The 26,740-nt window shown below is 44.2% G+C and overlaps 1 protein-coding gene across 3 annotated transcripts in view; it reads right to left on the minus strand.

Moving 5' to 3' along the window:
* Nucleotides 1-563: 563 nt before the first annotated feature.
* THOP1 (thimet oligopeptidase 1) overlaps nucleotides 564-26,740 on the minus strand; it is a 130,601-nt gene continuing 104,424 nt past the window's right edge. For all 3 annotated transcript variants that reach the window (XM_077475869.1, XM_077475870.1, XM_077475872.1), the window contains exons 12-13: nucleotides 13,660-13,796; nucleotides 564-1,128 (exon numbers count right to left, since the gene is read on the minus strand). In XM_077475869.1, coding sequence (XP_077331995.1) covers nucleotides 991-1,128; nucleotides 13,660-13,796 — 275 coding nt within the window. In that variant the 3' untranslated portion in view covers nucleotides 564-990. The remainder of the gene's footprint in view (nucleotides 1,129-13,659; nucleotides 13,797-26,740) is intronic.

Genomic DNA, 26,740 nt, shown 5'->3' on the forward strand with positions numbered 1-26,740 from the left:
TAACATGTAAAAAAATGTCGCCTATGGGGATTTTTAAGTACCAATTTGAAAGCGTGACATGTTAGGTATCTATTTACTCAGCGTAACATCATCTTTCGCATTATGCAAAGAAATTTGGCTAACTACTGTTTTTTTTTATGCATGAAACAGTTTAAGAAAAATAAAAAAAGCCAACATTTATTTCTGTATCAAGAGGCACTGTGGAGATATTTACTTTTAAATTTCACACTGCAGACATTTAAATCTTAGTTATTTTTTTTTTTCCTAAGAGAACCATTCCATTAATGTAAACACATAGCAGATGTTTCCAAGCTGTTCAAAAGCAACTGAAACCAACAGACTTTGCTGTGATATTTTTAAATAAATTAACTTTAATGGTAGAGAGGCCAGCGAGAGCTTTGTTATTGCTTGATATGTTTATGTCAATAATTTATTGCCCATAGCCTAGCCAGAGTTACACTTTACCTTTGCACAAATAAAAACACCCGACAAGGTTAAGGCACTCCCAGACAACACTATAAATATACACGTTTTTAATCACAACATAAGCACAAAGGAAGATGTTTTGGGATCAAATTGTTTATTGCAATAGGCACGTGTAATTTACACATTGGTAATGGATTCATAGACCTGTACTTCAAGTAGGCAAGTAGAGTGTTGACCAAATCTAGTTCTCGCCTTGTTAAGGGGATGAAGAGTAGATGGATAATTAAAAACACATTTAATTTTATTCCTACAAGTCAAAAGTATACAAAAATGGAAGTTCATTATTTGTAACAAGAGCACATTGTTTCAAATTTTTTTTAAATATTTGTTCATGATTTCTGCCACTGGGTATATAAGGAATACCTATGTGCAGCAATTGTTAGCTTGATGTGCAAAAAACAACCTTTAGAAGTCACTATTCAACTATCCTGAGATTTGGGATAGTTCAAACCTTGTGTTTGGAAGGTTTTGATTGCCAGTTTACTAGCAGGTAGAAGTCACTGGTCATGACAGACTTGTCAGTCCTTTGCTCTCTAGGAATGCTTCCTGCTTCGGGTCACGCCCAAGGAAGTTGCGTAGCATTACAATGGCATCCAGAGAGCCCCCAGGTTTCAGGATACAGTTTCTGTAATCTGCACCCACCTAAAATGGATGTAAAGAAAATACAATTAACAAAGCATAAAACACAATAAACCATATGCAAACTATGGAGCATCTACTTTTTTTTCAAGATTTAAATGTTAAACATTTTTTCCCCACATTTAACAGATAGAGAAAAAAGAACGCTAACAGAAACCAAAAACAAATTAAAGTATCAATTCATTTATTTCACTACCATAACATATTTCCAATATTTAGAAGATATTCAAAAATATCCAAGAATATTCAGAAAAATCTAGAAATTACACTAAGCCCTTGTAGACACGATCAGAGATTCCGATGGAATGTGTCCGATCAGAGCGTTTTGTCGGATATTCCGACTGTGTGTGGCCTGCATCGGACTGTTTCCGTCGGAATATCCGTCGGACCAACTTTTCCAACTTGACGGAAATATTTTCCGCCAAAATGCTCCGATCGGACATACTCCGATCATGTGTAGAGAATTCCGATCGGACAAAGTGCCACGCATGCTCAGATCAAATTCCTACATCAAAGCTATTGGCTACTAGCCTGAACGTAGTCCCATCGTAACAAAATTACGTCATCACGTTCTGAAAGATCGGATTTTCCGACAACTTTGTCCGACCGTGTGTATGAAACAGTTTCGGACAAGATCCGTCGGACAAAATTCGACGGATTTGGTTGTCGGAATCTCCGACCGTGTGTACAAGGGCTTAGTGTGGCCAAGCTACAAGAATTCCAAATTGCTGTTCTAGAGGGCCGGGGCACAGACTGGGCATAATTTTGTGTTGACCCAGAATGGGATAAGGAGTATATTCCTGAGGCAGGATATTTTAATATCAGGGATTTCTTACACTTTAGTTCATTTCAGTGGTATTGGGGTAAAATTTGAGCTGTATGGTCATGTTTTTTGCCTTCACCTGGATCAACTGCAGTATAGAATTCTGAACATGGAGGTTTTCTTTGTTTATTAATTTTTTCTATGTAAAAGAATGTACTAAAAAATTATAAATGCCTGCCCAAATAGTACACCGCTCTGCGCTCTTGGAAACAAATATGCAAATATAAAATGCGGTATTTATGTGGTACTCCACTTGCATGAAATACCCACTTTAAAGCTGCTGCTTTTTTTTAAAACACAGAAATATCAACATACATAAAAAATTGCAACTTAAAAAAAGTCCACTTTTTCATATATAGCAGCGCATGCACACTTTTTTTTAAAAAGTGAGTTAATTAAAATTCTGATCAGTGTCCAGAAAAGAAGGTGCTTGTTCTATCTGTTCTTTATTGTGATTAAGATGTAGCTTCCACCATGTAGTTCACCACTTGTGGGACACAAACGATCCCCTTTGGAGATGCACTCACCGAACAACCGAGATCAAAAAGCCTTTAAACTGCCATTTCCACAATCCTTCCTTGGCCACTAGATGTCTCCCTTATTGGAATTCGGTTTTCTCATATAAAAGAGCAAAAATGTCCAAACATAGCGTGATATTGTTTAACACTATTTATTATATAAGAAAACCCAACATATACATGCGTACCAAATAAAAAGATGTTCAAGCATTGTCCCCTTTAAAAGCTGGAGACACAGTACGTCTTTATGCTCCGACGTTGCACATGATGACGTGCAAAATTCATCAACGTAGACTGCACAGGTTAGAGCAGAACCTGCAGACATAGCCCAAAGCTGTGACATAACATGCTATCTCTAAAAATTCAGGTGTGACAGGATATTCAGCACTGTATGCGGCACTGACACGGTGTCAGGAGTTACAGCGTCACAAGTGACTTTGATCTTCCGACATCATCCCGGACACTATCGTGGACATACGGATGTAATCCGGGAGCTGATCCACTACACTTCACATCAGTGAAACGGAGGCTGAATGGACTATACACTAACTTGAATAGACAAGAACGGTCCACACAGAGAATGATTGCCACCTGTCTGCATGATTGAGTTGTGTGTAAATTTATGTTGCAACAACATTGTCTCATTTAAAATTGTTTGTTCGGAGGGTTGCTGGATATGTTCCAGCAGTCTGGTTGATTATGCCATACACAATCTTTGTACAATAAAGTATTTTTTCACATTTGGGAAAGATGCTTAAATTAGGACCAATCGCGGTATTACGAGTGGTTGTTCTTGACCCTCATTTTGTATAGTATATGACCCGTGTTGCTTTAACCGCCAGCCGGCGCAGTTGTAATGTGGCAGGTTGGCCCGGCTGCACAAATCGCCTAGCTGTACGTTGCTCCTGTATGAATATCACGGCTTATTTTCACATTGTTAATATTAGTTATGTCACATGGTACACTTGTGACACATTACATTGTAGCAACTTAGGAGTGTAGCACTCTGCAAGGCGACTTAGTAGTTTCTTTGTCGCTTTTCAGACTTTTTGTCTATCACATTTATTTTGTTCTAGCCACATCACTATTCATTATATTTAAATTGATAGGACTGTCGTTTCTCACTATATAGGGAACGCTGGATTACTCTTTTTTTCAATATTTTTTATGCAAAATTTATAGCGTCTACAAAATAGGGGATAGATTTATGGCATTTTTATTATTATAATTTTTTTATTAGTATTGGTGGCGATCTGCGATTTTTATCGGGACTTCGATATTACGCAGACTGATCGGACATTTTTGACACTATTTTGGGACCACTGTCACACAGCGATCAGTGCTATAAAAATGCATTGTTTACTGTGCAAATGACACTGGCAGTGAAGGGGTTAACCACTAGGGGGCGGTGACAGGGTTAAGTGTGTGCTAGGGAGTGATTCTAACTGTGGGGGGGAGGGGCTACAGCACACATGACAGCAATGTCATCACTGCTCTCTGTCATCGACCTCTCACTAGGCAGAATGGGGAAATGCTTTGTTTACAAAAGCATCTCCCCTTTCTACCTCTCTGTGACACAATCGCGGGGACCAGGTGGACAGAGTCCGCGGGACCCTCAGTCACGGTGACTATGGTGGGAGCACACCCACACCACCGCGTCTTAAAGCGGTTCTTCACCCTAAAGGGGAAGTTCCGCTCATCTGATCCCTCCCCCCCTCCGGTGCCACAATCGGCACCTTTCAGGGGGGAGGGGGGTGCAGTTACCTGGATAATCCAGGTAACTGCACCCACTTCCGGGCAGACCGCCGCAGACCCCCGCAGACGACGCGCCCCCCCCGTTGTGTTCTGGGTAACACACAGTTCCCAGGACACAGCGGGGGATCTGAAGAGACGCGCAGCGCGACTCGCGCATGCGCAGTAGGGAACCAGGCAGTGAAGCCGCCATGCTTCACTTCCCAATTCCCTGACAGAGGATGGCGGCGGTGGCAGCAGCGAGACGAGCGATCGCTCGTCATCTGCCGCCGACATCGCTGGACCCTAGGACAGGTAAGTGTGATTTTATTAAAAATCAGCAGCTGCAATATTAGTAGCTGCTGGCTTTTAATATTTTTTTTTTAGGGGCAGAACCACTTTAAAGGGGTCGTACCTGTACGCCATTTTGCCCACCAGTCTGGCGACGTACTCTGGCGACGTGTATCGGCGTGCGCTGGTCGGGAATTGGTAAAAGAATTTGCCATCATCACCCATTCAAATTATGTCAGGAATAGTTTTGTTGAGTATCTCCCCCAATAGAAACGAAACATGGTAAAAAGTAACCATAAAACTTGTCGAACGTGGTAAGTTGTTTTGTCAAATCGACCACTTGGTAAGGGAACACGAGATCACTCTGTATTTTAAGAAAACCAAGGGCCACTCCAAAGTCATAGGTGAAGAAAAGGAAGGGAATGATCAGGCCGATACTCTAGCGAAAGAAGGGGCCCTAACAGGAGTGTTGCTAGATATAGATAATCTCTTAGGTTCAGTACAGTTAGAAGCTGTCACTAGACAACAAGCTAGGATGACTGATGATTCAAAGGTATTGCAATGGTGTCATGAAAACCCCAGTGAAGATTTCATCGCAGCCCAAAAAGAAAGCCCAATAATTGGCTTGTTTTATAACCATTTGGAATGCCCGAGCCAGAATCCTCTTAGTCAAGAAAATTATCCTGGCAATGAAGACTTACGTATATTAATGAAATCCAAACCCCAGTTCATGCTGCATCAGGGATTGTTGATCCGCACCTCCAAGGGGGGTGTCCAACAATAAGTAGCCCCCCTCAAATTCAGAGTTTTAATGCTACAGCATGCCCATGACGCCCCCCCACGTCTGGGCACCACGGAGAAAAAAGAAATCACCTATGAGATCCCCCAGGATTGTGCCTACTGGCCTCATATGCTGTGTGATGTGAAGGCACAAGGATGGTTAATATGTCCTCAATTTCAACCAGCTTCACCCACCCATAGCCTGTAGCGAAATCTTCACGTGGGAATCGTTATAAGTTAACTGTGACATGTTTATTTACCAAATATGTTGAGTGTATGCCTGCACCAAACAACAGCTCCGGCCCATGTGCCGCCCTTTTGATTAATCACATATTTTCACGCTCTAGCCTTCCCCAGAGAATAGAGCCTCATAGGGGTACATATTTCACCAAAGTAATGACTAAACTGTGGAAGATATTGGGTGTAAAAAAAATAAAAAATAAATAAAGAGTTGCACATCGTCTCTCGGCACGCCTCTAGTAGTGAAGTGGAACGGTACAATCAGACCACTGTAAACATACTTAAAGGGGTTGTAAAGGGAATTTTTCATTTTTTTAAAAATAACAAACATGTTATACTTACCTCCACTGTGCAGCTCATTTTGCACAGAGTGGCCCCGGAACCTGCTCTTCTGGGGTCCCTCGGTGGCTGTCTCTGCTTCTCCCCGCAAGTACTTCTCACGTTAATGCAAGTTCCCTCGCATGGTGAGAAGCACTTGCGAGCGCGCTCCTGTGATACAGCCGGCGGCTATAGCCGCTCACCGTATCACTCGGCCCCGCCCCAGGCGCGCCGCGCCATTGGATGTGATTGACAGCAGTGCGAGCCAATAGCTGCACTGGTTTCAATCCATCCACTCCAGCCAATCAACGGCCAGGCTGAGTGGCGAAGAGGACATCGGGGGCGAGCGCAGGACTTTCGAGGGGTCAGGTAAGTAAAACAGGGGGGGCTGGCACTGTCAGATGTTTTTTCACCTTAATCCTTTACAACCCTTTTAAGAAATTTGTAAAGGAAACAGGCAAGGACTGGGATGTAAAGCTTCCTTTAGTCCCGATGGCATTAAGAACCCCAAATACAGTCACAAAAATGGCCCCCCCCTCAAACTCATGACCGGAAGGCGGATGGTCCTGCCCCAACACCTCTTGTACCGCACCACTGATCATAACTTAATGCCACCACCAATATATAGAAGATTTACGGAAGCATTTACAATATGCGTTCTCATTCGCCCAGAGAAATATTGAAAGACGGGCAACTAGCGTTAAACCATACTATGACCTTAAAACCCACAAAGAAGGAGTATGAAATTGAGGACAAGGTATATCTCTACAATTTCACAAGAAACCAGGTAAAGGAACGGAAATTCCTGCCATCCTGGAGAGGTCCATTTAACATTGTGGACAAGATCTCCCCCGTGGCATATAAACTGCATATTCCAGGGAATGGTGAAATCAGTGAGAGATGGGTGCACATCAATTAGGTGCTTGCCACCCCAAGTCCCAATTACAGTTGCTGGAGGACTAACCCTCGGCAACATATACTTTCATGGTCAATTAAAAGGGCTACCTCACCTGAACATAAATTTTTTTTTATATATCTATGTGGTACTTAAACTGTCTATTTTCCTTTTAACAGTGTATACTGTAAAGGAATAGCGTCAAATGTAAAGCTTTAAGGACATCACCACTTGCTGGTTCTTCTTTTTAAGGGCTTTGTTTGCCCATTTTTATTAAAAGCAAGTTCAGCAAACAAACATAGGTTTCCTTCGCAGGGGTTTTCAGCATTTCTTTTTCCATCAACAAAATGACATTCAGCCTAGTTGGCTCTCACTTGCAGCACTGCTGCTCTGGCCTTACACTCCAGGCCCTTGTCTGTCTCTTACAGACTGTTTCACCAACCACCTTGATGCATATAGCTAGCAGCCTCTTGCTGCACTGACTCCGACATGGAGCCCCCCTGAGTCCTGGTACTTCTTATCTGCTGGGGTGAAGCCCAGAAGCATGGTAAGGTTACTACTAAAAGCCCAGCACAAACCTGACCAATCAGTATGCTGGCTGTTCTCAAAATCAGGACCCAGGACTAGGGATTTTTCACCCCACCCGGATCTCTCAGAAATCCGAGCTCCAGGGTCCCAAAGTGGACTTTGCAAAACACTGAGGAAACTGAAAGGCCATATTACAAGCTCCCTGGAGCCCCTCAACCCGTCCGGTTGAGAATTCTGGGTCACAACCTCCTTCTAGACCCTGGCAGGGCAACGCACTTTCACATATCCTCCCCCATTTCGACCCCGGTGGGGGCGTAACACACCAGCCTAAGTGGAGTCGTTGTAAATCATAGCAATGTCACTAACCCTCAACTCCACTGCCACATGATCCTCTTCCAGCAACTGTCCTGACACCTGATCATCATCATCCAATTTCACCCTTGGTTTGATGACCCCAACCACATAACATATACTTGCACTGTCTGGCACTTCTGTCCTGTCCAACAGTACCCCAGAGTGCCTCTCATACAGAACCTTCGTATGAAGCAATCCAGCACACTGTGAGACAACTTTCCACATTACCAATAATCACATTAAACACTTCCAACTATGGAAATCTCTGCATCATACTGCCTGTAATATCCAGCTGCATTTATGCATACCCCATGGTACAAGTTCTCCAAATGCTGGAGAGGATGGCAAGATATACGCCGGCTGTACACTCCAACATTCTAATATTTTTCTCAGCATATCTGTCATACAAAGACAGTGTGACTCCACACCTAAGACCTTCCTGGGGTTCTTCATGTCCCTAGGGATGTGGAAAGACTCATTTACAGATGCCTTAGAGGTGGCACTTCTTAAATGGGCTTCCTCCCACTGGAGGTATCCATTGCAATAACCTGGTGCAGGAGGTGCGGGAGTCACCACAAAACTCTCAGGCTCAGTGTCAATGACCTGTTCCTGGTATTCTCTATGGATAACATTAGTTTGGAATACCACATCAATAACTACTTTACGGGTTGTGGACACAACCTTTGCTATGTGCTCAATCTCTCTTGGCCCTTCCATCTCCTGAGGAATATCCTCTGCAACAGAAGCAAGCGAGCCCTGGTCCAGAAGCTGCTCTGCAGTCCCTCCATTTAGCACAGCAGAAATGGTGTCCGCTCCATTGTTACACACTGAGACGTCTTTCAATAAATCCAACAGACTTGTTGCCCATCTGTCCCAATCTATTTTCTTTATGCTCCCATCAGAGGTACTAGGCAGTACTGCTCCAACTGCCAAAGGAGACACAGGACAGAGTGGCTCCACAGCAGCCACATTGTGCATATCACTTTTGTTTAAGCTAACCTGTGGCAAAACATTTTTAAACACATCAAGCTGCAAGACCATAACTTCACCATCTTGCTCGGGTGGCACTTCATTAAACTCATGAAGACTTTTACTGTCAGCAGAGACAGGCTGCAGTAATGCCGCGTACACACGAATAAACTGACGATTTTTCCGACGGAGTTCCGCAGAAACGGTCTTGCGTACACATGATCACACCAAAGGCGGTGACGTACAACACGTACGATGGGACTAAAAAAAGGAAGTTCAATAGCCAGTAGCCAATAGTTGCCGTCTTGTACTTGCTTCAGAGCATGCGTAAATTTTGGTCCGTCGGAACTGCATACAGATGAGCGGTTTTCCCGATGGGTATTGATTCCGTCGGAAAGATTTAAAACATGTTCTATTTCTAGGTCCCTCAGAATAAAAAAGAAAAGAAAAAAAAAAAGTCCAATGAGGCCCACACACGATCGGAATATTCGATGAAACTATTCCGTCTGACTTTTTCTGCCGGAAAGTCGACCGTGTGTACGCGCCATTACCCATTATCACCACAAGTAATTTCAGACATTTTACTTTTACCATTTGACACATTATCACCAAGGTCAAGTATCCATCAGAGTAGCACCACAGTTGTCCCAGGAAACCTCTGGCTCCAACACACAAAGCTCCCTTGAGGTTTCTAGGGACACCTCTGCAGCCTTATATACTGTTACCAAGAGGAATAGCCCATCCTGCTTAGCGATCACTTCTAGACCCTGGCAGGGCAACGCTACAATACATAAACATGGGGCTAGTGACCAGATAATCAAAGGAAGGCCCATTGCTGTCTCTTGACCGCCCACGATCACACCAGGAAGAAGGGACCCGACCCTGAGACCGCCCCAGGAAACCACCATATGGAAAGTCCTTGGTTTTCTGCTATGGATGTCCTTGCCAGGTCAGGCCAGCCTCATCGCTCGACGAGACCTTCCTCAGGGATACTGATCCAGGAAGCTCCCGGATTCATCTTGACAGACAAAAAAAAAAATCACCACCCGTCAGGAAAGACTATCAACAAACATCTGACTCTCGCCATCTTACGGAGTGAATCCCATGCACGTTTCCCTTACATGCCTGGAATGCAAAGAGGATTTTGTCATGGCGGAGACACATCAAAATATTATATTTTGAGTTAGACTTCAGCTGAGTTGTCACTTCAGGAGAGCATTCTCCCTCCCAACAGAAATGGCTGATCAAGTTATATGATCCATTGGAAGGCTAAAGTCAAGAAACAGATTCATGTTTACTCAGTTTCAACATGAGTTCGGATACGAAACCAGCTGACAATGGTCAAAATGTGTGTTTCCAGACCCAAATTACAAAGCCTTTAATTAAAACACTTTACAACAAGGAAAAACTTGACTAAATAACCCCATTGTTTCAAAGGATGAAATTGTCCTAGTCAAATCCCAATGTTGACTCAAGCTTTCCCTCAGACAATGACTGAGATGCAAAGTTAATGTTACACCAAATGACACACACAGGCGCAAATCTCTGAACAGTCAATAATCAATACGTGCCTAAACTGTCTGACAGGAGAAATGATTTGGACATTTAAAACCTGTATACATGTGATACAGGCGATTCAGTTCACATTGTGCGCTATACAAGTATTTCATTCATTCATTCATTCATTCATTCATATGTGATCATAAGTAACTCAAATGCTAAATTGGATTCTAGGTCACAGATACAACCATAATTTTAATATCCACTGACCCCATGAATAATCTGCCATAAAAGAGAAATATAAATTTTGACATAGAACAAATGAAGAACTGTGTTTAGATACCATCATTGTTGTAAAGACATAGAAACCCTGACTGCATCTACATGAAAATACCCATATAGCATGTGTTGTCCCAAGACAAATAGGTTTTCATAGGATATGCAGGAGTCATGCATTTATCCATATAAACATCCATTGTGTGTGATATTAATCAAATTTATATTTAATGTATTATATTTTGTACCAATTGCTGGGGTCCCGAAACAATATAGACATATATTCATAGGCCCAAATATATAGATAAATACCCATTATAAAAGAAAACATTTTTTCTTTTAACAAATAAGTTTAGAACACATTTTCTGTCCTCAGACACACCTAGTGGCTGAAGATGATATTATCTGAATTCACCAGGTAAATCATTAGAATTCTCTAACCAATGGAGAATAAGCCAAACCTTCTTGGCTGAGCTTATAATTTTATGAGCGTATAGTCCCAGATGGTATAAAGGATGTGAGGGCCTTAGAGAGAGGATCACAGATCAACACGCAAGATATACCCCTAGATGATCAAGAAGTCTGCTGATATTTGACCACTTCCCATCTTGCTGGACCTTGTGAATGGAACCACTCGATGTACTTAGATATTGGCAGACATCTTCCCTTTTTAAACTGTTGGTAAGATACAGATCGACGATACAAATCGTAATTATCTTTTCTCTCAAAATTGTAGGGATTACATTTTATAGTTTATGTATTGACATAATCATATGTTGTATGTAGGCTAGTTTATCATTATCATCTGCCCCTATTGATTTTTGGGTGAACTTTCATTTTCACTTTTATTCATTTATTAGTCACATTTATGGTCACAAGTGGTGCACAGATTGTTATTTGGACTTTTAATTCAAAGGACTTTTAGTATGTGTTGGTAGTCACATATTTTTACTTACAGGTTCGGAGCAATTTCGTATGTTTATTATCACTTTCAATGTATTACTTTGGTCACAAATTTATTTCAACAGTCTTGAGACATTTTCATTAGTGTCCATATTCACTTTGAAATATTGATGTGGTTTTTACTGCTGTTTTTTTAGAACAGTTTTGTGGAGGGAAGTGGGGTCTCAATCAGTGAGGCTATCCCTCAGATTTAGTATATTTCATTAAGGTTAGCGCAGTTCTTATATTTCACAGTTTGATTATATTTTATAGTTGTATGTATTGACATAATCATATGTAGGTTAGTTTATCATGATCATCTGCCCCTATTGATTGTCTAGGCCGTGTATTATTGAAGCTGCATTTGGGGGAATTCAGACAAACTTGTGGTACGTCAATTTAAATTTCTGTGGTCCCAGGGAGAGTATTAATGCCCATTCAATTTTAGTAAGCTCTGTTGGTTCAATATTTCTTTCAAATTAGCAATATTTTTCTGTTGACTCCATGAAGCATACTTTGGATTCCTTCCGGCTGAAGAAATTCAGAGGACTGTTTCCCCGAGCGACAAGGGATATTGTGTTCTTGAACGCAAAGCGTGATTATCACACATTTTTATAACAGATCATTTTGGGCTCCCCTGAGTAAATTGTAATATTTATATATATTGTTTCATTGCCAGGTTGATGTTTTGATAATGCGCGTGTGAAATATCAATCACCAGAAATTCCAGTTCTGTTTGAAATTGTATAACTATGCTCGTTTATAAATAAAGTCAAATTATTTAACTTATTAATTTTGTTGGGAGATATTTATACATTGGTAAGAAAACCCCATAAATTAACAAACTGAGGAAAGGATTGTGGTATGTCCGGATTTTCACAAAATTTACCGTAAGGTTGGAGGCAATTGAAAACAAAACACTGAGAACTTAATTAAGATTCTGTACCACGCTCATAACAATAACAATATAATAGATGGAACTATAGAAGGAAAACACTTTTTTTTTTTTTTTTTTTAGAACAGGAGGGGAGGATCGGGGAGCTGACAAGCAGGGAGGGGAGGGGGGAGGAGGACAGAGGGAGACACAGAAACAGAGAGCAGGGCTGCAGCTGATGGAGGCACATGAGCTGACAACGGCGTCAGGGTTCAGAAGTCCTGATTATCGTGGTCAGCGTATATAGGGGAGGGAAGAAACTGGGAGGAAAGAAACTTGCAGGATCACCCAGGTATTTCAGGTGATGCAGGGGAAAAAATTACACAGCACAAGCACTGTGCTGTACAACATGCTTTAATCCCTTCCTGACCGCTGCATGACGATATACAGTGGCAGAATGGCAAGGGTGGGCAAAAGAGTGTACAGGTGCGCCCCCTTTAAGAAGTGACTCCATGACTCGATGTCCGCCGGGTACCCTCGATCATATCATGGAGTGGAAAAACGGAGAGATTCCTTTATAGACAAGGCATTTCCTCGTTCTGCCTTGTGACATAACGGAGATCACTGCTCCATGTCATCGGAGCAGTGATCGTTGTCATGTTAGTGAAAGCCCATTCCCACAGTTAGAATCACTCCCTAGTACACACTTAAACCCTTGATCGCCCACTAGTGTTTAACCCCTTCCCTGCCAGTGTCATTTATACAGTAATCAGTGCATTTTTATATAGCACTGATCGCTGTATAAATGACAATGGTCCCAAAATAGCATCAAAAGTTTCCGTTGTGTCCGCCATAATGTCGATAAAGATCGCAGATCGCCGCCATTACTAATAAAAAAAATGTAATAAAAATGCTATAAAACGATCCCCTATTTTTTAGACACTATACATTTTGCACAAACCAATCAATATATGCTTATTGCGATTTTTTATTTTTTTTTTACCAAAAATATGTAGAAAAATACACATCGGCCTAAACTGAGGGAAAAAAATTTTTTTTATATATTTTTGGGGGATATTATTATAGCAAAAAGTAAAAAATATTCATTTTTTTTCAAAATGTACTTTTTAAAAATCCGCAGAGGTGATCAAATACCACCAAAAGAAAACTCCATTTGTGCGGAAAAAAAGGACCTCAATTTTTTTGGGGTATGTCGCACGACCGCGCAATTGTCAGTTAAAGCGGCACAGTGCCGAATCAGAAAAAGTGCTCTGGTTAGGAAAGGGGCAAATCCTTCCGGGGCTGAAGTGGTTAAAGAAACAGGATCAATTTTTTGGGGGGGGGGTTAAGAAACGCTTTAACATTACACAGTTTTGGAATGCTCTCTGTTTAACACACGGAAAGTGTCTGTAGTAGCATGCCTTTTCACCTCACTGCAAACCACATTACAACAGTGAAAACATTCTCAAAGGGATGAGTTAAGAAAAAACTCTACCTTCTGGCTCATGATTCCTTCATGTTTAAACCGTGCGTGGTACATGTCCATGGAATACACCTCACTCCATAAATAGCCGTAATACTGGGCATCATATCCTCCAGCCAAATGTCCAAAAGTTGCAGGCATGTTTGCCCCTGTTAAAAACAAAAAAACAAGCATTCAAATGATACCATACATAAAAGCTAAATGTATCCATCTAGCATCTAATTTTACACACACAGGCAAAGTGGAGCTCAAATGATGATCCACAGCATGTGTGCAATGCGAGTAAAAACATTTTTCCTTTACTGAAACGAGATTCAAATTTTGGACCTATTCCAGGTCTTTTTTTTCATGCAGACAACAGCCATTAAAAGACCAAAATATATACTGCTAAGCTGTACAATTAACTTTAGGCACCCAGGAACAGCATGCATATACAGTAGATATGATTTAAAAAAAAAAATTGTATTGAGATTGGGATAAGTCACTCCTACATAGTTGCAGAGTAGGTGAGGCTGAAAAAAGACACAAGTCCATCAAGTCCAACCTATGTGTGTGATTATGTGTCAGTCTTACATTGTATATCCCTGTATGTTGCGGTCGTTCAGGTGCTTATCTAATAGTTTCTTGAAACTATTAATGCCCCTCGCTGAGACCACCGCCTGTGGAAGGGAATTCCACACCCTTGCCGCTCTTACAGTAAAGAACCCTCTACGTACTTTAAGGTTAAACCTCTTTTCTTCCAATTTTAATGAGTGGCCACGAGTCTTGTTAAACTCCCTTTTGCGAAAAAGTTTTCTAAATCAGCTGTCTGAGCTTGAGCTAATAAGGCTACTTTCACACTGAGGCGCTTTACAGGTGCTACAGCACCAAAAATAGCGCCTGTAAAGCGCCTCTCCTGTGTCTACAGTGTGAAAGCCCGAGGGTTTTCACACTGGAGTGGTGCGCTTGCAGGACAGTCAAAAAAGTCCTGCAAGCCGCATCTTTGCAATGCTATAGGAACAGTGTATTCACTGCGCCTAAAGCGGCCCTTCCCATTGAAAACAATGGGGCAGCTCCGCAGACCCTCTGGCAAAGCACCGCTGCGGGGGGTTAAAACTGCCCCGCCGGCGCCCGCACACCCCAGTGTGAAAGTAGCATAAATGCGTTTTTTTTTTTCTTCAAAAAAGCAGTTAAAGGGGAGTCAAGCCTCCACAAAAAAGGAGGTTTGAGCTATAATGTGCTAAAATGCATAGCATATTAGCACATTGTAGCACCTTGGGAGTGACCTCCTCCAGCGCTACTGTCTGTCACAGGCTCGTCTTTCTTCACCCGGTCTTCATTCCAGGTTCAAACTCTTTAGCTGATTGATTGGCTGGGCTGGGATGATATCACATAATCTCGGAACTGAACCGTGCCCCAGCTGTAAGCTGAGCAGCTATTCAGAAAAAACAAACTGACAAGCAAGGGAGACGGATTCATGGCAGAAGAGATTTCTGTCATAAAAATCCTACCTGTCAGGCAATTTTTAATTTGAAAGTTTAATTCCATTTTAAGAGCAGGTTCACACTACAAACAGAGGAAAAAAAGTTATTTCTCTGTAGGTAGTGATTGCAGCTGAGGGGCAGTGCCTTGCATTTTTATAATGCAATACACTGTCATCGCCCCCCCCCCCCCCCTTTTGCCCTAAACTTCAATGGAATGCTGCATAGAAACGCAGAGTCACAGAGGCAGCTGCAGAGTGGTGCAGAAAAACGCAGACATATTTCAATTTTTCTACACTGCTCTACTCCGCAGTGTGGAAATGCTAATGGGGCACACAGAAAACTATTTTTTCTGCGTGCCCCTGTGGAGCAGCTCTCTGCACTAGTGTGAATCCACCCTAAATCTAGTACAAATTATCTACAACTATTGGAATGAAAAATAAATATGAAATATTCATATGCAATATTTTGTATTTACTTGACAAAATACAGTAAACAAGTACCTTTTTTTCCTCTTTTTTTTTATGTACCTTGTAGTATATCTCTACTAAGCATTTGCAATATTAGAGACACAAATAAATATCGAGCAAAGGCCTCTTGCACACAATACTACTGTTTCAGCATCTATTTTTTCAGACTTTTTTTAATTTTTTTTATGTATTTTCATGCATTTGCATTTGTGCAATTTCCATGCAAAGTTGCACACATTTCCACACATGCGTATACAGCTTGTTACCATGTAGGCAATGTCAAGGGACAACATGTACAAATTTGGGCACAAATGTGCGTAAATGCACGCAAATGTGCGCATGAGGCATAAATTACGGACCAAAAATGCTGATTTTTTCTATTTTTTTTTTATTTTACTGAAGAATACATGGCGCTTGTTTACGTGCCTGTGTGCATAAGCACATTACAATTAATGGGCTGTATTTTAGCTCAGTAAAAAAATAAGTTGTACTGAGATTTTTCAAGCTGCAGTGTGCAAGAGGCCAAAAACACAACTTCTGATCTACAGTTCATGTTTAAGATAAGGGACTCCACATGCCGAAAAAATGGCAAGTCAGGCCGCGTACACACGGGCGGACTGTCTGCCCAACTTAGTCCGCCGAAACACATTTGAGCGGACAGTCCGCTCGTGTGTGGGCTTCAGCGGACTTTTTCAGCGGACAGTCTGACGAACAAAGTCTTACGGAATTTCCGTAAGATTGTCCGTCCAAACTTGGTTTGAGCGGACAGTCCGCCCGTGTGTGTGCCAGTCCGCTGTACTTTCGAAATGAGCGGACTTTTCCCGCCCGGAGGGTATCCAGGTAGGCGGAGCACGCGACGGAGACGTCGCGGGCCCCGCCGCCTGGTATGGACTTAAAGGGGAACCCCAACGCCGAAAAAAATCGGCGTGGGGGTGCCCCCAAGTCCACAACAGACCCTTGTCCGAGCACGCTACCCGGCCGGCCAGGAAAGGAAAGGGGGGCGAGCGAGCGCCCCCCCTTCCTGAGCCGTACCAGGCCGCGTGCCCTCAACATGGGGGGTGCCTTGGGGAAGGGGGGGCCGCGCGGCCCCCCCACCCCAAAGCACCTTGTCCCCATGTTGATGAGGACAAGGGCCTCTTCCCGACAACCCTGGCCGTTGGTTGTCGGGGTATGCGGGCGGGGGGCTTATCGGAATCCGGGAGCCCCCTTTAATAAGGGGACCCCCGGATACCGGCCCCCCACCCTATGTGAATGAGTATGGGGTACAATGTACCCCTACCCATTCACCTGTAAAATAAAAGTACCAAAAAAAAACACAACACACGAGATAAAATATTTTATTGCACAGCTCCGGGGGTCTTCCGTCTTCGGGGGTCTTCTCGCCGGACTCCTCCGCTATCTTCTTGTAGCTCTTTTGCTAGCGGAGGAGTCCGGCTTTCTTCCTCCCCGCCGCCGGCCTCTTCTCCCGACTTTGGGGGTCTTGTCCCCCTCTTCGGTTCTTCTGCCGGGCCACCGCGCCTTCTTATAGCTCTTTTACAGGCGGTGGCCCGGTCTTCTGTCGCCGCCGCCGCCTTCCGTTCTTCTTCTTCTTCTCCAGGAGATGTTGCCTCGACGATCTCTCCGGCCGGAATGCCAGGGCCGCGCGGCCACTTATATAGTGACAATGGGGCGGTGTCACATGGTATATGTCACATGGGTTGGTCACATGGGTTGATGTCACATGGGGACTATGACATCGTAAGGGGGTGGGGTCACCATGTGACACCAACCCATGTGACATATACCATGTGACACCGCCCCATTGTCACTATATAAGTGGCCGCGCAGCGCGGCCCTGGCATTCCAGCCGGAGAGATCGTCGAGGCAACATCTCCTGGAGAAGAAGAAGAAGAAGAAGAACGGAAGGCGGCGGCGGCGACAGAAGACCGTGCCACCGCCTGTAAAAGAGCTATAAGAAGGCGCGGTGGCCCGGCAGAAGAACCGAAGAGGGGGACAAGACCCCCGAAGTCGGGAGAAGAGGCCGGCGGCGGGGAGGAAGAAAGCCGGACTCCTCCGCTAGCAAAAGAGCTACAAGAAGATAGCGGAGGAGTCCGGCGAGAAGACCCCCAAAGACGGAAGACCCCCGGAGCTGTGCAATAAAATATTTTATCTCGTGTGTTGTGTTTTTTTTTGGTACTTTTATTTTACAGGTGAATGGGTAGGGGTACATTGTACCCCATACTCATTCACAGAGGGTGGGGGGGCCGGTATCCAGGGGCCCCCTTATTAAAGGGGGCTCCCGGATTCCGATAAGCCCCCCGCCCGCAGACCCCGACAACCAACGGCCAGGGTTGTCGGGAAGAGGCCCTTGTCCTCATCAACATGGGGACAAGGTGCTTTGGGGTGGGGGGGCCCCCCTTTCCCCAAGGCACTCCCCATGTTGAGGGCACGCGGCCTGGTACGGCTCAGGAGGGGGGGTGCTCGCTCGCCCCCCTTTCCTGGCCGGCCGGGTAGCAAGCTCGGACAAGGGTCTGTTGTGGACTTGGGGGGCACCCCCACGCCGATTTTTTTCGGCGTTGGGGTTCCCCTTTAAGTCCATTCCAGGCGGCGGGGCCAGCGACGTCTCCCTCGCGGGCCCCGCCTACCTGGAGACGCGCTCAAAATGAGCAGACTTTTCTCCGCGTGTGTGGGCGAGTCCGTTCATTTCAAAAGTAGAGCGGATTGTATGGCGGACTTAGTCCGCCGTATTAGTCCGCTCAAAAAGTGCCGTGTGTGGGCAAGTCCGTTCATTCAAAAGTTTGGACGGACCGTCTGTCGGATTGTCTGACGAACTTAGTTGGCCAGACAATCCGCCCGTGTGTACGCGGCCTCAGCCAGACCAGGCCACTTTCATTTTCAGGAGAGGTCAGCAATGGCAGCCTTCATATTTTTCTAATCTCAAGGCAAAGAGGAGTTCAAAACAAAAAACTCAAAATAACTCCCTAACCACTTCAATCTCTGTACAATATCCTTCAGATTTATCAAAACTATATAATAAAATGACCATCTCTCCAATCAATCTGTATCCAATCTGTCAGGACCCTAGCACTACAAATTTGATGATAGATCTAAAGCTGATTGTACAATCAGATTGTATAGTGAGCCTAAAGTGGAAATGTAGCCTGAAAATAAAGTCCTGATAGATCACTTTGGGCTGGCCCCTTTTGTAGGTATAGTTATGTAAAACATTAAAACGGAGAAGTCCAGCCTGAGCTTTTTGGGCTGGACGTCTCCTATGGGTCACAGGAGTGCAATTCGTTTTGCACTCCTGGGACCCGTTTTCAGCAGAGAGTGGTCTGAAGTCCGCTCTCCACTGAACATCACTGAGTTCAGTCGAGGCAGCTCGTCCTCTGCCAGCTGCCTGGGCTGATTGCAGTCTCATCCTTTCAGTGAGCTGCTGAGATGGCTGCTCCCCGCCCCTCCACAGGTCAGCGCTCCAATGAGCATAGAGGAGCAGAGCAGGAGAGATGCCAACTGACAGGGAGCTGAGAGAACCGAGCCACTGGCGATATTCGGTGGCTCGGTTCTCAGTGAAGAGGCGGCGGGGGACAGATGCAGCATCGGTCTGATGCTGCGTCCACCTAGGCAAGTATGAATGGGGGGGGGGCCACATACTTCTCTCTTAAAAATAAGCGCCTATATTGTTTAAAATCTGGTAATGCATAATCTCCCCCTGCTCTGTAAATGCTCAATTGCTCTCTATTCTTGGCACTGTGTCTAAGATTAGAGCCACTAGAGGACGGTCAGCTGACAGCTTTAAGATTTATTGTTGCTGAAGAGGGAAGAAAGCAATAGGAATAACACAGGGAGGTGGTGGGGTTTGGGAATAGATGGAGGAGGACTTCACCTAACAGCACAAGGGACATATCTTATGGCTTAAGTTTTGTTCCCTGTGCTGATTATTTTTGTATTGCACTTCGGCTTTAACATTTGGAGGCTCAATAAAACTCCACTTATAAAAGGGTTAAAATCTGTGCTTTTGAAGGATAAGCCATAAAAAGGAGGGGGGAAAAAAAAAAAAAAGAAGGAATGACCGCTTAAAGTGGTTGTAAATCCACTTGTAATGTCCCTACAATCCACTCTGTTAGGTAACAATATGTGCCTCACTGTATGTCCTTTATTAACCACTTCAGCCCCGGAAGGTTTTACCCCCTTCCTGAACAGAGCACTTTTTACAATTTGGCACTGCGCCACTTTAACTGGTAATTGCGCAGTCATGCAATGCTGTACCCAAACAAAATTTGCATCCTTTTTTTTTCCCCCACAAAAAGATTTCTTTTGGTGCGATTTAATCACCTCTGCATTTTTTTTTTGCGCTATACACAAAAAAAGAGCAACAATTTTGAAAAGAAAAAACAATATTTTTTACTTTTTGCTATAAAAAATATCCCCAAAAATGTTTAAAAAAAAAAAAAAAAAATCATCAGTTTAGGCCAATGTATATTCTTCTACATATTTTTGGTAAAAAATAAATAAAATAATATTGATATTGGTTTGCGCAAAAGTTATAGAGTCTACAAACTATGGGAAATATTTATGCCATTTTTATTATTTTATTATTATTAGATTTTTTTTTTTATACTAGTAATGGTGGTGATCTGCAATTTTTCTGTTGCAATATATTTATTGAGCTTTTCAGTTCAGATATAAAAGTAACAATACAGATAATACCCCCTCCTACGTGCCAACATAGCCTGATATCAAATATGTAAGGGTCAAATATAATAATATAAAACCAGGTAGGTGGCTGTATTGGTGTCGTGTAGCCCTCCGCTCGCGCATCGTCTGTGGTTAAGGACTTCCTCTGATGAGGAAGTCCTTACCCATGGACAAATCTCATGCGGGGGGGGGGGGGGCTACATGACGTCAGTACAGCCACCTACCTGGTTATATGCACCTTACATGTCCTGTATCTAAGCACTGGGACTCGCATGAATGTGGAGATCGATTGGAGGCCCATACAGGAAGTCAGCCCTCTCAACTTTTACTATTACCCTTATTAACCACTTGCCGACCGCCGCACGACGATATACGTCGACAGAATGACACGGGCAGGCATATGGGCATACCTGTACGTCCCTGCCTTCCCGCGGGTGGGGGGCCCGATCGGGCCCCCCCCGGTGCCTGCGGCGGTCGGTATTCGTTCGGGAGCGATCCGGGATGAGGGGGCGGCCATTCATTCATGGCCACCCCCTCGCGATCGCTCCCGACGAATGGAAATGCTCCGTGACATCACTTCCTCTCCTGTAATGTAAACACAGGCAGAGGAAGTGATGTAATCTCTCCTCCGTGTCAGTATTTTTCGTTCCGGCACCGAGGAGAGAGGATCGGTGAGTTGCACCAACACGACACTACACAGTAGAACATGCCAGGCACACTCACACCCCCCCTTCACCCCCCCCCAATTACCCCTGCCCCCCCAGTCACAGTGACACCAATTGCATTTTTTTTTTTTTTGCATTGGTGTCATTGGTGACTGTAATAACTGTTAGGGCAGTTAGGGTTAGCCCCCTTTAGTTCTAATGTACCCCCCAACCCCCCCAATAAAGGTTTAACCCCGTGATCACCCCCCGTCGCCAGTGGCTGGGTTCACATTGCAGCGGTTTATGAGAACGGATGTGATTCGCACCGCACTGCAGTGCAAATCACATCCGATCTCTGTGCGATTCGAGTTCAGCCATACAGATAGTATGGCTGAATTCGCGCCGCACCCGCCGCAAATTCGCACTGGACCCTTTTTTTGGTCCGCAGCAGAATCGGATCGCATGGGTGTTCACACCATGCGATCCGAGTTTGCAGATCGCACTGCGATATGCGAACTGATCTGGGGGTGTCATTAACATTTCACTGACACTCCCAGCAGCTCGCATAGGGCAGTGTGAACTGCCGCCGGGAGGCATGCGATGCGGGAACCCGCTGCGGATTCGTGGCGTTCCTGCATCGCTCCAGTGTGAACCCAGCCTAATAAGCAATCATTTTTCTGATCGCTGTATTAGTGTCACAGGTGACGCTAGTTAGGCAGGTAGGTATTTAGGTTCGCCGCAGCTTTTTATAGCGCCAGGGACCCCCATATACTACCGCATAAAGCCCCCTGATTGCCCCCTAGTTAACCCTTTCACCAGTGATCACCATATAACTGTTACAGGTGACGCTGGTTGGTTAGTTATTTTTTTATAGTTTCAGGGCACCCGCCATTTATTACCTAATAAAGGTTTAACCCCCTGATCACCCGGCGGGTGTCATTTGTGACTGTAATAACTGTTAGGGCAGTTAGGGTTAGCCCCCTTTAGTTCTAAGGTGATCACCCCCCGTCGCCAGTGTCACTAAGGCTGGGTTCACATTGCAGCGTATTATGAGAACGGATGTGATTCGCACCGCACTGCAGTGCAAATCACATCCGATCTCTGTGCGATTCGAGTTCAGCCATACAGATAGTATAACTGTTACAGGTGACGCTGGTTGGTTAGTTATTTTTTTATAGTTTCAGGGCACCCGCCATTTATTACCTAGTCTCACTAGTGTACCCCTAAATTTAGGGGTGTCTACTTTCCAAAATGGGGTCATTTGGGGGGGGGGTTTGTGCCATCTTGGCATTTTATGGCCTTCAAAACTGTAACGCCCTTAGAAAGCCTGAAGGCGGTGCTTGGTTTTCGGGGCCCCGTACGCGGCTAGGCTCCCAAAAAGTCCCACATATGTGGTATCCCCGTACTCAGGAGAAGCAGCAGAATTTATTTTGGGGTGTCATTTCACATATGCCCATGGCATGCGTGAGCAATATATCATTTAGTGACAACTTTGTGAAAAGAAAAAATAAATAAATAAAAGTTTGTAATTTTCCCGCAACTTGTGCCAAATATAAAATATTCCATGGACTCAACATGCCTCTCAGCAAATAGCTTGGGGTGTCTACTTTCTAAAATGGGGTCATTTGTGGGGGTTTTGTGCCATATTGGCATTTTATGGCCTTCAAAACTGTGATAGGTAGTGAGGAGTGAAATTACAAATGTATGCCCTTAGAAATCCTGAAGGCGGTGCTTGGCTTTTCGGGGCTCCGTACGCGGCTAGGCTTCCAAAAAGTCGACCACATGTGGTATCCTCGTACTCAGGAGAAGAAGCAGAATGTATTTTGGGGTACAATTCCACATATAACCATGGTATGTGTGAGCAATATATCATTTAGTGACAACTTTGTGTAAAAAAAAAAAAAATTTTTTTTTTTTGTCATTATTCAATCGCTTGAGGCAAAAAAATAAAATATTCAATGGGCTCAACATGCCTCTTATCAATTTCCTTAGGGTATCTACTTTCCAAAATGGGGTCATTTGGGGGGGGGGGGGGGTTTGTACTGCCCTGCCATTTTAGCACCTCAAGAAATGAGATAGGCAGTCATAAACTAAAAGCTGCGTAAATTCCAGAAAACGTACCTTAGTTTGTAGATGTGACAACTTTTGCGCAAACCAATAAATATACAGTTATTGACTTTTTTTTTTACCAAAGACATGTGGCTGAATACATTTTGGCCTAAATGTATGACTAGAATTGAGTTTATTGGATTTTTCTAATAACAAAAAGTAGAAAATATCATTTTTTTTCAAAATTTGCGGTCTTTTTACGTTTATATCGCAAAAAATAAAAATCGCAGAGTCAGTCAAATACCTTTAAAAGAAAGCTCTATTTGTGGGAAAAAAAGGACGCAAATTTTGTTTGGGTACAACATTGCATGACCGCGCAATTACCAGTTAAAGCAGCGCAGTGCCAAATTGTAAAAAGACCTCTGGTCATTGACCAGCAAAATGGTCCGGTCTGAAAGTGGTTAAGGAACTGCATGAATGACCTGTCTGTTAGTTCAGAGGTCCATTCATTAAGGTGAGCGGCCTGTACCTCTGGTGGTGGAAAACACTGAATTGGATGCACAGTGGCTAATACCGTTTTCAAGCACCCTGTTCACTATCAAGGAGTCTTCCTCTTCCTGTCGGTGTGTCAGCTGTTGACACCTCTTTGCTTCAGAAACTCGACACTCTGGGACTCTTTGTTGCTTGTGTAATTAGTAGTATATATGGCTCACCTGTCCTTAGGACTGTCAATTATCCAAGTATAATGTGTTTATCTAGACCAGGGATATGCAATTAGTGGACCTCCAGCTGTTGCAAAACTACAAGTCCCATCATGCCTCTGCCTCTGGGTGTAATGCTTGTGGCTGTCAGTCTTGCTATGCCTCATGGTACCTGTAGTTCTGCAACAGCTGGAGGTCTGCTAAATGCATATCCCTGATCTAGACCTTTACAACCACTGCGTACTTAAAGAGGAAGTAAACCCTGATGGGTTTACTTCCTCTTTGATTCCCTGCAAAGGTAAAGCATAATGAACTACTATGTGTCACTTACCTGACACAGGAGCCAGCGAAGTCACCGCTGTCCCCTTGTGTACGGAGCCTCCATCTTCTTGGTGGGTCTCGCTGCTCCGGCGCTGTCATTCGTTGGAGCCGCGATGACGTCACTCCCATGCATGCGCACGAGAGCCACCACTCGTGGCATATCGTCGTTAACTGCGGCGCGCTCAGTGCACCGCTGTCTATGGCGCATGTGCTGTAGACAGCGGTGGCCATCTTTCGGCAAATATCTCCTAAACCGTGTAGGTTTAGGAGACATTTCTTGGACCTACAGGTAAGCCTTAATCTAAGCTTACCTGTAGGTCAAAGTGGTTTGTAAGGGTTTACAACCACTTGAGCTGGTTGATCAGATCCACTGTGGAGTGTGGTCCCAAAGTATCAGAACTGGTTAGGGTCACATCATGCCGGGGTCGCCAGGATAATCACTCCACCCCTATGGGTTCACACTGTAGCAGACAGAGTAGCAGAGCCCGTGGTCCCAGCCCGATGATGAGCCCCATCCTTTACCTCACTCCCCCACCCAGGGGATGCCTGCCCTGGCAGTCTCCCGGGTCACAACAGTCCCCAGAATAGGGAGGAGAGGATTGTTCACTTAGGGTCAGGTCAATCTCAAGCAAAAGCGTAGCCATCTATCCTCTGCTCGTGACAATCCAGTTTGAGTGGTAAAGTGCCTTGTGACGAGCTTAGCGTTAAGTGCAACATTCCGATAACAAGTCTGGTGATATGTACCACAAGAAAGTGGGGGAGATTAGAATTAAAGAAAAGAAAAGAGATAGGGGAGGGGGAAAATGGTATGTGGTTCCTCTGGAAATTTCTTCATGTATGTATGTAGGTGACCTGAGTAAAGCGGGATCTTGATGTGTGGCCCATGGTTCCCAGACTCTCTTAAAGTGCTGGACCATGTCCAGCAGCTTTGCAACAGTCTGTTCCTGGGTCATGATCCAGGATATTTTCCGCTTGGCAGCCAAGATTGATACTGTCATTTTTTCCAAGCGTTTGCCAAGGTAATCTTGGCTCCCAAGCACATGAAGAAGATAATTTTTAGCGGTATTGCAACAGACAGATCGGACACCTTTGACACATTTTTGGGAACATTGACATTTATACAGTGATCAGTGCTGTACAAATGCACCAATTACTGTGTAAATTACACTGGTAGGGAAGGGGTTAACACTAGGGGGCGATCAAGGGGTTAAATGTGTGTTCCCTCAGTGTTTTCTAACTGTATCGGGATTGGGCTGAGTAGGAGAGGAGACATATCGCTGTTCCTACATAGTGCGAACAAACGACATGTCTCCTCTCCTCTGACAGCACAGGGATTTGTGTGGCTGGCGCTTATGCACGCAATTGCGACCGCCGACCATGCGCACCGGCCAGCCATGCGTATAGGGTCCCCTGCCGTGCAGGGGAGCCATTCTGCCCCCCTATATAGACGTGAGCCGATCGGGAACTGGTTAAAAAAAAAAGCAGATATTTACCTTTTTTCAGACCTCGTCCGGGGCTCACGTAACCGGCCCCCTCTCTCCTCTCCCCATCTAATGTCAGTGGCAGTTTTTCAGCTCCTCCCGCTGCAGCTGTCAGACAGGAGGAGAGGAGGAGAATGGAGAGGTGGCCGGTCACATGAGCGCTGGGAGGTACTCTGAAATAAGGTAGATAACGGCTTTTTTAAAATAAAGGACATACAGTGGGGGCACATATTGTTACCTAACAGAGCTGATTGTAGGGACATTAAACTGAGAAGAAAGCAGTAGGAGGGGAGGATCGAGGAGCGTACAGAGCCGACAGACAGGAAGGGGAGGGGAGAGAGGACAGAGGAGAGGAAAATGGAGGCACATAGCCTGACCACGGTGTCAGGCCTCAGCAGCCATGATAAACTGTGGTCAGTTTACAGGTGGGAGGGCAGAAACAGGCATTTCAGGTGATACAAGTGGCCAAATTACACACCACAAGCACTGTGGTGTATAACATGCTTAAAGGCACAGGATCTTTTTTTTTAGAGTTACAAACACTTTAAGAGAGAAACACTTAGTGAATGTAATGACTACAGTGTTACTATTGTGCTGAAATGTCTCTTACCCAGAACCTATATTTAAATATCAGCTTTTTAACAGCTTTATCTGTGATAAAGGGTAACCAAAGGGTCAAAATACCTTTCGTGAACTTAAATTCTGCTCCAGGTTCCCTCTAGTGCTGGTCATGTGACCAAGGGCCTATGCATTTGGTCAAGTGCTTTATGCTGAAAGCAATTATCATAATTCAGATTTTTCTGGGAAACTTACATAATTCATTGTTGCCAGTATCATTTATCTACAGTATCTCTGAAAAGTGAGTACACCCCTCACACGTTTGTAAATATTATGTGACATGTTTTCATGTGACAACACTGAAGAAATTACACTTTGCTACAATGTAAAGTAGTGAGTGTACAGCTTGTATAACAGAGTACATTTTCTGTCCCCTCAAAATAACCTTAACACACAGCCATTAATGTCTAAATCGCTGGCAACAAAAGTGAGTACACCCTTAAGTGAAAATATCCAAACTGGGCCCAATTAGTCATTTTCCCTCCCTGGTGTCATGTGACGCATTAGTGTAACAAGGTCTCAGGTGTAAATGGGGAGCAGGTGTGTTAAATTTGGTGTTATCGCTCTCACTCTCTCATACTGGTCACTGGAAGTTCAACATGGCACCTCATGGCAAAGAACTCTCTGAGGATCTGAAAAAAGAATTGTTACTCTACATAAAGATGACCTAGA

Source organism: Lithobates pipiens, unplaced genomic scaffold (assembly GCF_037356315.1).
Source record: "Lithobates pipiens isolate NorthernLeopardFrog02 unplaced genomic scaffold, aLitPip1_a1.2 Scaffold_13, whole genome shotgun sequence".
In the NCBI taxonomy this organism is placed as follows: Eukaryota; Metazoa; Chordata; class Amphibia; order Anura; family Ranidae; genus Lithobates; species Lithobates pipiens.